Source organism: Alosa pseudoharengus, unplaced genomic scaffold (assembly GCF_046254945.1).
Source record: "Alosa pseudoharengus isolate Yale_2024_CS ecotype anadromous, Long Island Sound unplaced genomic scaffold, YU_APseudo_1.1 YU_APseudo_1.1_scf_21, whole genome shotgun sequence".
Classification (NCBI taxonomy): domain Eukaryota; kingdom Metazoa; phylum Chordata; class Actinopteri; order Clupeiformes; family Clupeidae; genus Alosa; species Alosa pseudoharengus.
Window position 1 is genome coordinate 32953054 of NW_027468674.1, and position 11182 is coordinate 32964235.

An 11182-nucleotide genomic window follows, 5' to 3' on the forward strand; every position below is an offset into this window, starting at 1 on the left:
TCTTGGCGGCCAACTCAATACACCAGTCTGGTTAACATCATGCCGCCCCCATAACAGTGAAGAAAACCTTGTACTTAAAACAAATAGGACAAAAAAAATCAAGACACACGAAGACACACGAAAACACGAAAACACACACATGCACAGTAGTAAATCCAAAATTTCCAGAGATTTTTCATGGAGAGGTAGGCTGGTACAGTACTGAAGTCATTATGTACCATTAAGCGAGCATCCATATTAATGAGAGTTCATTTGTATGCTTGGGTACAGATCTGGCAGTGCAATTAACCTTTGTTTCTCATTGTCACAGCCCCCACATCAACCATCTGTGCCCAGGGGAGAGAGTGCAGGCTGTCCAGAGCGCAGACGAAAGAGGAGCTGTCCATCTCAGGGATGGCGCAAGGCAGGGGACTGGGATGGAGCGAGATGATAAACATAATAGACATGGCATTGTCAAAGAGTGGCGCATGCGCACCAGCGACATGCACAGAGACATGGAGAGCATCTTTGGTCTTCAAACAGCTGCTTGGCAAGGAGAGGCCAAAGAGGCAGAGCCTCAGACAATGGCAGGATGATTAGGATGATCTGAGTGCATGAGTGACTCCTGGGAGCCCTGTCTTCTGCTGCATGTCCTTTCATACAAACTAGGCTGCCTTGGCAATCCATTAACCCTTTACTTACTTGCCTTCGGAATATAAAACAGGCTAATATATACACTTAAGTGCATTTGATAAAATAACGATTTCGAATTATGTACAGTTGCTCTTCTGATGATGATCATGACTGTCATTTATATTAAATTGGTATAGAATGTTATAGTTGTGCAGTTGGAGTTGTGGTTTATTTCAGTGTCAATGGGCTTTGCCAACATTAGACATATAACTACACACTGTTGAAAGCATCATATCAAAGTCCTTCAAACAGACATCACTAAAACAATCCCAAGCTCATGTGACTGGCCCCGACTCTGACTGAGGAGTAATACAGCACGTAACGGGCTCCCTGTGAAATGTCACGGCAATGCCCCCCGCCCCCCCCCCCCCCTCCCCCACCACCACCACCACCACCATGAGCAGAACATTATCAACTGTCATTTTCTATAAAGCACGGCACCTCAAACCTGTGTGAGGATTTGTCTGTGCGTCTCATCTTCCCCACAGTAAGAGCATTCTGGACTGCCAGATGTCAGTTGAAGTGTGCGCCGTAAAAGGAACATCCTTATATCTCCCGATTCCCTGCGCAGCCACCATTAAAATATGACATGAGACAGGACTATTTCACTAAAGGGCAAGCGCAGAGCCGAGACTACTTTGTCATGGTCACTTAACTTCCCCTCTGCCTTTAACTTCCACACAGAGGCATTTAAAGGGAGGTGTAGGCCTTGTAGCGGCGGGGAGTCGCAGGCGAGGGTCCACATTAAGTGCTGATTAAATGAAGCATCTGCCATTTGTCTTACGGGGAAGTTTTTTGGCCGTTTGCGACTTCACAGAGGAAGGAAAGCGGCCGCCGACTCCTACTGAAGGACATCATTGGTTTTCTCGGGGAAGAAGGGCAAAAGCTGTGTAATGGGCAGACTCAATGTGCTGCTGTGGAGGGAGAGAGAAAATGACTGTCAGAGAGAGGGAAAAAGGTGAGAGCGCCAGGCAGGCAGGAAGCTAAAAGCCTGTTGGGCTGGAATGAAAACATCTCGGAGGCATTACAAGAACGGGAGAAAAAATGCTCTTCAATTACGAGGCAAACAACAACAAAGGCTGGCAGAACTGTCAGAGGAGGGCTTTTACGAGAAAGAGCAGTGGGACACAATGAGGCGAGATGTGCTGTGTGTGTGTGCGTGTAAATGTGTGTGTGTGTGAGCGTGCGTGCGTGTGTGTTTATGTGTGTGTGTGTGTGTGTGTGCGCGTGTGCGTGTGCGTGTGTGCAGGTGCATGCGTGCGTGCGTGTGTGATGTCCAAGTGTGGATGTCTGTGTGTCTGAGGCAGTGTGTTAAAACCGTTTTGTTGAGTATGATGTCAGCAAAACTTAGTGCACTTTCTGTGTCTCTCACACTGGCAGAGTAGCAACCACGTAGGTGAGAAAAAAAGAGGAAGAAGGGCCTTCTGTTTGACAGCCCTATTATGTGGGCTGTTGAAAACTAGCCGCTGGTGGGAAACATCAACAACAGCTTAACAACCACGCAGCCATGTCAAGGAGGCAGAAGGGTCAGACGACAGCAACCTGCAGCGAATCAGCACGGGAGCAGTCCCTGTAGTCATCCTCTGATTGGCTAGAAAAAAATGGAGCCGGCTGTGAGGGTGACTGCTTCGCAAAGAGGAGGTGGTGATGTCGCCAAAAGCCAGGACACAAAGTGACACTTCCTGGAATTTAAGTGCAGAGACATAAACAAGCATGGAGGGGGGTGCAGCACTGCACCCACTAGGGGAGAATGCAGCACTCCAAAAATAATCCTACTGTTTTCGTGTGGCCATGGCTGTCACCACGGAGAGAGGCGAGAGGCAACAAAGACGTGGGTCTAGGTGGCGGGAGGGGGGCTCCACACAGCGTCTCATCACCCCTATAGTTATAAATACTCAGTTCATCCGGATCAGGTAGACCTCTCACCGCTGCACACAATCTGCCTGTTGCTTTTCTTGTGTAGCCCTCCTCCCCATCTCTCTCTCTGTCTCTCTCTCTCTCTCTCTCTGATCACTCTATCCCTCGCTCTGATCACTCTCTGAGTGTGTTATATTTCTTCTTTCCTGTCACCTCAGCTCTGTCAGGTCCTTCCTCCTACGTTGGTGCATGAGAACAGGTGCCTCGTTATGTTAAGACGTGTTTGTGCAAAGGCAGCGAGACAAAAAGAGACAAAAAGAGACAAGAAAGACGCGCCGTGCTAATGGCTGAACTTGAGCAGGTGCTTCTGAGCTAAAAAAAGAATATTCAAGCGCGAGCGTATCACTGGGAATCACAAAGTTGGCTCCCCTTTGCCAGTGCTGTCTGCTTTGGGTAGAACAAAACAGGGAGCGAGTGCCAATGGGCCTAAAGTTTCCACCACGACAAACAAAGCACTGCATTAACTTAGAGCCACTACAAAAACACAGCGGTAATTAAAAACCTCGTGACCTTGTAACTGCCGAGAACTTTTAGTCATTATTCCCCCCCAAAAAAAAACACTGCAGGCACACACCGCTGGTGGAATTGTGAAAACGCCAACACAAGACAGTTGGACGGAAAGTCGACGGCACATCATATTACACCAGACTCTGCCTTTAATTGCTCTCAATGCCACAGCAGCACAAAGAGCAGCTCATTTGTGGCTACGGGCAGCGCTGGGTTAGAGCGCTAAAGCCGGGACAGGGGCTCCAGCCGTCTGCACTGGGGCCTGATGCGGCCTGGGCTGCCTGGGTGGGGCTGGAATTTGCAACAGTGGCAGACTCCCTCTTCCCGGCTGCTGCCAATGCCAAGACGCAGGCTGCAGGATAGGGGAAAAAAGCCATCCCTTCGACACATCCTTCTGAGACAATCCCCTGAGCACCTCTCGGTCCCCTCGGACTCTAATGACAGGGTGTTGTATGATAAGCCGGGAGCACATCTAGGCAGGGGGGTTGCTGCAGCATTGTCCTGACGGGAGCACAGAGGCTACATGTGAGGGAGGGAACAAGGAAACAGGAAGTGTTGTTTCCTTATCTGGCCTGCCCCCTGCTCTGGAAAGGGACACAGTACACAGTAGCCTTTCAACAGACAAAAATACTCAGCCGTACACAACTCAAGAGCCCTAATCACACCATCTGCACTGTTTCTCCAGACAGACATGTGTCTGGCCTGGTTTGAAATAATGAACAGAATAATCCATGGGAGGCAGTGTCAGAAAGGAAAACAGACAGAGAAGAGAGAAAGAGAGAGAGAGAGAGAAAAATACAGAAAATGCATATTCAATGAGATGTTTATACTGCTCAGGAGTCTCGACGGAGGAGGAGAGCCACCCAGAGAGTGTGTCTCGCTGATGTTGTGCACACACTTTCATCCCCGGCTCATCTCCAGTCACCACACAACAAAAAAGCCCACTGTTCAAAGAGCCACGGCGCTCTAATGGAGTGCCATTTAACCACACCACGCTCCACACAACAATCAAAAGGAGTGCAAATGAATTCATCACACAACGGAGGGGAAACCTGCTCAAAAGAAAAACAATGACACCCTTTGCTTTTGAAACCTTACACTGTTCCTGTGTGATCACACCACCCACCGCCATCCTTACCACCCTCCAACACCTACACTGCTTAGTCTGGCATCTCAATTTTTAACTGTTTTTTGAAGTTGCAATGAGGACAATGTGATGTCATGACAACCACATTTTTGAACATGCCCAGTGTAAACATGGCCACCTAAGGGCCTCTGAGAACTTCTTCAGATGACCTGAGCACGCAGACAATCCACTGAGGGCGTTTCACCTCAGTCAGGTCTCATTCCAGGAGCCCTCAGAGCAGTGCTGAAGGCATGTTAAGCACCTCAGTGGAATGCAGGACATGAACAAGGACATGGTACAGAGATTCCTCAACACAAACAATCAAATAAAGCTAACTCGTTACTTTCAGGTCAGGCCACTGTTGAGCAAAAAAAAAAGGGGGGTGGGGTCGGGCAGTCGGCTGTGCAGTTAGGGCCAAATAGGCAGAGCAGAAATATTACTATATTACTAGAAGCTGTTTTTCACCACTGTTTGTCTAATTGCATGTGTCACTTGCTAGGGGGAAACACGGTCATTTCTAGCTGAATGAAAGATAAAAACTACAAGTGCACCAAAAAAGACAAGACTAAGCACAACAACAGCTGAGATCTGTAAAAAGACAGAAGAGAAAACACCAACACAGTCAGCTCACAATCCCAACTGTCTTGGGCATGCATTGCAGTCACCTTCTTTGAATGAACAAGGATCACGGGTCACAAAGAACAAGGGATGATGCATCATGCCATGCTACTCTTCACACTAGCAGGACCTCGCTCCTCAACTGCAAGGCCAATCAGACCAGCAGGAGTGACATCATGGGTTTGACACAGGCAGGGAGATGAGGCCAGTCCGTAATGCCCATGGTGATGAGATCATGGTAAGACATAGGCTCGGCCACTAGCTCAGAAGCTCCTTATCCACGCTCCTTAGAGTTCCTCTCATATCTCAGTGCTACAGTCAGAAGGCAAAAACCCCTCCAAACATTTCATACATATTTCATTGTTAAACAGCTACTTCAACCATCCTTTTTCACTGAACAGAAAAACAATGTTATTACTCACTGACAGTGAAACCAGATTAGCATTTTAAGTAGGCTATGATGGAACTCTTATCAATTGTTTAGATGCAGCTCTGACAATCTTCCAAAAATGATTCAGTTCACACGATAAGCAAATATGAGATCATATTACGATTAGTTTCATAATGCCATTTTTAACTTCTGTCAGCTGCAACACTATCAGCATCATTATAGGTGCACCATCAATTGGGCCACAAACACATTAAACCATTGTGTTATTTTAACTTCCTTAAAATACCCCAGGCTGATTCAGACAGTGAAGCCACAAGGCTGGCTTTAAAATAGGCTGAGAGATGAACAGTGACAGTAAAATGATATGGCAAACACAATGGCCTCATTTTTTAACCTCTGACTCGATCAACATCAAGCGATCATTTTACAGACATGGAGGATATCGGTCTGCATTAGTCATGGCAGGTAGCCCAGGTCTCCCCTGTATTTCCTGTGTGACATAATCACTTCCTCTTTCCAAGTTGCTACGGCCATGACCCCGGTAAAGTCCCACGCTGTTGCAGGCCTGATCACACCCAGTCTGGGATTTGCCCTAAGTGTTTCCAGGTAGAACACAGGTCTGGGACCAGGCAAATGCTCTGCAGCCGACAAGAGGCCAGGCTCCTATGACCCAGGCCAATTCTTTGTGTTGCACAAAAACAGGCTATAGCCATCAGAGAATTCAACCACCAGACTTACTTAATAGACAGAAATGTCTCATTGGGGTTGGCTACTGCTGTGTGTATTAGAACAGACACTGTTGCAGTGATTCAAATGTTCCTACAGGGCCTAAATCTGTGGGGCCTTGTTCTTCAGATGTTTGCATTTGATGATGCCTGTAGACTTTCTAGTTAATCCTATTTGTTCATACAGTTTCTCAGACTCAGAGAGAAAATGTCTTTGGAATGCTTGATACAAACACATATCAAAAGTGAATTCATTTTTTTGACTTCTCACAATGGTCTGCTGCCAAACATAGCATCAGTGGGATAAAGTGGAGTTGATTTTATTTGTAAATCCAGACCACAACCCAGATAGCAAAGACCCAATGGACCACTGCCGGCCCACTGGGGTCAGATCCAACGGTCTGCATTAGTCTTTCGCTCATTGGGTTTTGGAGGACCCTCTAGGGAGTTACAACCCACCATTTTGCCACTTGCTAAAAAATGATTTTCTTCATTCATTACCTCTTCATTCGTTTTCACCAACCATTAACATATTTAGTTTGACAAGTTAGTTTGACAACAAGGATATAAATCAGAAACTGTTAAGATTTTATGAAATTCACAATATTCATACCCAGTTAAGGTAAAGGTGATGGTGGGCTGATAGCAGACCAGTGTGGTGCTGATCAACATCCAAATGCAGATATCATTTTGCCACCTGGGGCAGTTTCTTGACTATAGCACTATTTCTATTAACCAAAAGTCTTGTGGTATATTGTGGATTTCATCATTTAACCCTGCAGTCTGTATGAGAGCAGAAAGTGAGCGTGTAAAGGGAAACCAGACATTTATTTTGAACAGTACGCTAGTTGCTAGTCTACTGAGAATCTGCAGAGCTGTGGCTTCACACACACTGTTTTTAGCCTCCCATTAGTTCAGAAGAAAACTACCAGTCATGTAGTTCAGAAGAAAACTACCAGTCATGTAGTTCAGAAGAAAACTACCAGTCATGTAGTTCAGAAGAAAACTACCAGTCATGTAGTTCAGAAGAAAACTGCCAGTCATGTATGTAAAGTCCTACGCTGATTACTAATACATGATTATTACAGTAATTTCCTGTGTATTAGCCACATTGTGTATAAGCCGCAGGACAGTGTTTTATGCAAGTTACAAGAAACAAAACCATATTAACTGCCCCCTGTTTATTAACCTCATAGCTGAAGAAATGTTGCTAAATCAATGTATAGACCAGGGGTCTCAAACACCCGGCCCGCGGGCCAAATCCGGCCCGCGTCCGGCCCACTTCCGGCCCGCGACGTATGTCAAAATAATAATGTAATCCGGTCCTTGAGACTTTTTAATTGCGAAAAACAACGCTACTGATTAAAATAGACGATAGTTCCAAGTACGGTGACAAATCTCATTTGCACTCTGCTCCACTATGTGCTAGACATCTAGAGCTTCATTCAAACCCAAAATCGCTGCGCAAAGTTTTCAGGAAATACTTGTATTACACGCGAGAAACACAAAGACGTGCATTTGTAATGACGCGGAAGCGATGCAGGCCATAGTGTTGCATAAATTGAAGCAGAAATAGGCCTACACCAAATGTTGAAAAACGTTTACGTGTGATGAAGTCTTAGGTAGGCTATGTTATTCACCTATTTTAAATCTGAAGGAGAATATCCTTTCGGAGATTATGATCGATCGTCTATTGAATGGAGGTGCGTCTGCGTGTATACGACGGTGTCCACTAAGCATACCATGCTTATTTCGTCCCTCTGCCCAACATAGCTTGGAGGCTGCAGTGGTAATTGTGATGATAGTGTCCGTAATGGACGTGGTACAGACAGCAGGTCTTGTAGAAATAGGGCTCTAAACTACAAAATCACCCGCAATATGATACGAACTTCTGGGTACTCAGATTACCCGCGATAGGAACTGATTTGACCAGAATACTTTATTGTAGGCCTTGTGGTTTAGAAACCATATACATCTTAGGTGTTGGTATACATCTTAGGTGTTTTCCTGTTAATTTGTTATGTGGGTAATATGAAAAAAGGAAAGTAAACCTGCTCAAATATGTTCATCCAGTATTTACTGAAAGGTGCATAATTTGAGGTGCTTGCCATCCAGTGGCAAATTAGATGGGTAAATTTACCCCCTTCATAAACTTTTGTTTTACTCAAAGATTTTAGGACTTTATCTCTGACCACTTTCAAGCCATGGCCTTTTGAAATTTTGATATAAAAATCCAATGGTGTTGCTTTCTTAACCCTGACGCCTATAGTTTGCCAGGTTTAAAAAAGTTATGAGAGGAAAATATTTTTATTTGGTGTGAAACACACACATACCTGTTTTTATGCTTTTCATTTGTTTTATAATTTGTATTAATATTTATTTTTATCATTATTTTATTTATAAGCTAAGGTTGCTAGCACAGGTGTCTAAAACTAGATAAAAACATTTGCACTTTCTGTTTGCAGTTTTGTGTGGTATTTGAAAAAAAGAATATTGCATTTTCAGAAATAGCCGGCCCTCCAATCAGATGACGTTGGCAGAATTGGCCCCCAGCTCATTTGAGTTTGAGACCCTTTCAACAATAAAAACAAAAACAATGCTTGAACGTTCTATTTGGGTCCCAATCTACTTCCTCTGCATTAAGATAACATATGGAATGTTAAAAAGGAAGTCTTGTGGGCCAACTATGATGCTGATAATGGAACTCTCTTGAAAGGGTCTGCGGCTAATAGTTGGGAAATGACGGTATTGTGCATTCACTGTCTTCCCAAAAGTTTCCTCCTGCAGACCTTGTGATTTGCCTACAACATATTGTAACACTTTTGTGTTCTAGTTGGTAACTGATCATACAATTTCAACTCACAACCACAGTAGTAGCCTACATAACAGTAGGAAAATGCAACGGACTATAAAAAAGGTTTAAAATATTTTTTTTTTTAAAAAGAGAATAGTTATAAAATGCAGATTAAGTTATGTTTATGATGTTTAAGATAATGTGGAAACTATTCATGACCCTAAATGTCAATGTAGGCTAGGATATAATAAGCTATAATGATGCTCATTTAGCCTACCTAGGTAAGAGAGGAGAGTATAAATGGAACATAAATGAAAAACTTTTCTTGTATAATATTTTTCAAATGAGCAGTGGAGAGATCAAATCCCATACTGACAGACGCGTTATGCTAACAGCCTACGGGAGTGCTGAAGTGATCATTGCATGACTGGAATAACATTTCGCAAAAAAAAAAAAACTGCTGAATGGATAGAACTACGGGCACACTTTTACTACAAAACAGCCTATATATTTACTTTTCTGTGGTTTCAGAAACAGTACTTTTTTTTCAAGATGTAGCCATGGGCGTCCAGAGGCATAATCAGAGCTCCAGTGATTCCCGTGCAGGCCCAGCAACACAGGAAACACTGTTACAACTAGGCGCGCCTCTGTCAATTCCCAATCCACACTGTTCGCTTACAAAGACAAGGAAGACCCAGGGCTTTGCATTTATTCAAACTTGCGGTAGTATCTCTGTATCCAAATCACGAACACCCACACTGATACTACTAATGTAACTCAGAAACGTTTAAACAACGATGGGTCTCTCAAACGATGAGGAAAACTCGGGACAGGGCAGTGGAAGAATATCATAATCACCGTTCTTCCCAAACTTGTGCAATCGGATGCAAAGTAGCGAGTATAGCTCACAGCGGTGCTTGCAAGTTACTCACCGACTCCATACTTCTCCTTTTTCGTGGGCACCCAGCGAGACATTCTCATGTATGAACTTTTTCAGTGCCTGAGTCGTGTCTAGTGAAGCTCCTTCAGTTTTCTCTGGACTTTTTGTTTTCACTGTTGATGTACTGTTCCACCTCTAGCCGCCATTTTCCACCGATAACTGGATGATCCACAAGGGGGTAGAGTGCGAGCATAGAGAAACTTTTTTGTCATGTGGTATTTGGCGTCACAAGAGGACCGGCGTAAAACAGCTTGTTGGAAAAGTTTAGTCGGGACAATGAGTAGCATAGTTGTGTTAGGAGTAGCATAGTTGTTAAGGAAAATACACTCTTAAAACGAATGTGTTGTCCCTATCTGGACACAGTGATGTGTTAAAAACAACGCAAGTTGTGTCTATTTTTTGTTACGTGGTGAAACTGTTCATACTTCATAATTGTTGTTTATGTACAGGGCTATCAGGGAGTGTTAATCTCACAAACGAGCCATCCCACAATAGCCTACCCAAAAAGTCTACAGACGAAATTCGTTGCTTTCAGTAGCACCGAAGAATGGATAGGCTATTGTTATTTCTGCGTCATATTTTGCGACTTTTCACAGTAACTAATAATCTCGTCCTAAATGTTGTGCTGTAATAGGACTACATCCTGGCTCAAGACCACTCTCTCTCCGATGTTTCTCTTTTTAGTCTTCAAACAGACATTAATATGCACGACACTGAAGCCCTGTGGATATAATTTTCTTGAACAATTAATAATCATTACACCATAAAATATCAAATTAAGAAAAAACACCACAGGGGAAAATGTGCGGCCAAGCCACAGTTCTTCTTGTCATGTATTGGATGGTGGTTGCAATTAACAATTCCATTTTTAATTTGGTGCTCACTCTCTCCCTCTCTCTCACACTTTGAAATGCCCCCAGTGCTCAATTGTCTGATTCTTTAGGACATGCTTTCATATTTGGAAAAGTAGTTGATGGGATTGGATGCCATTCTTCTTCATTCTTCTTCAAAACCCATAGCCTACATCATTAGTAGCCTACACAAGAATCTCATGTTTATTCACACTCACATATGATGAGTTTAATTGCAATTCATAAGATGTGATGCTTGGCTCTGATGAGTTAAGAAAAGTGTAGCCTATACCAGTCATGTCCATCTCTGAAATCACCAGCAGATCTAATGCCTTGCCATGCACCAATCTTAAGTGGTGGTGATAATTAGTTATACTGCTGATCTTTCTGACTTTTACATAGCCTATTCAACACTTGTTTCTGTTTTATGTTGAGGTGTTTCTGATTCTGTAAAATTGTCAGGTATTAATCAAGTAAAACATGAATATACAAATAGTCTTAATAAGATTGTCATTGTTAATTCTGAGACAAGAATTGTATAGGTAACATTTTGATTGAAATTCTAAATCAACCAACACTGTGAATACCGGTATGCATTTCCTATAGTGTGTTGGAGAACCTGTTGGATTCATGCCTCCAAT

The 11182-nt window shown here is 43.6% G+C and overlaps 1 protein-coding gene across 2 annotated transcripts in view; it reads right to left on the reverse strand.

The window, feature by feature from the left end:
- Positions 1–9835, reverse strand: part of dock1 (dedicator of cytokinesis 1) — a 220843-nt gene extending 211008 nt beyond the window's left edge. For both annotated transcript variants that reach the window (XM_076298676.1, XM_076298674.1), the window contains exon 1: positions 9683–9835. In XM_076298676.1, the coding sequence (XP_076154791.1) occupies positions 9683–9731 (49 nt within the window). In that variant the 5' untranslated portion in view covers positions 9732–9835. The remainder of the gene's footprint in view (positions 1–9682) is intronic.
- Positions 9836–11182: the final 1347 nt, after the last annotated feature.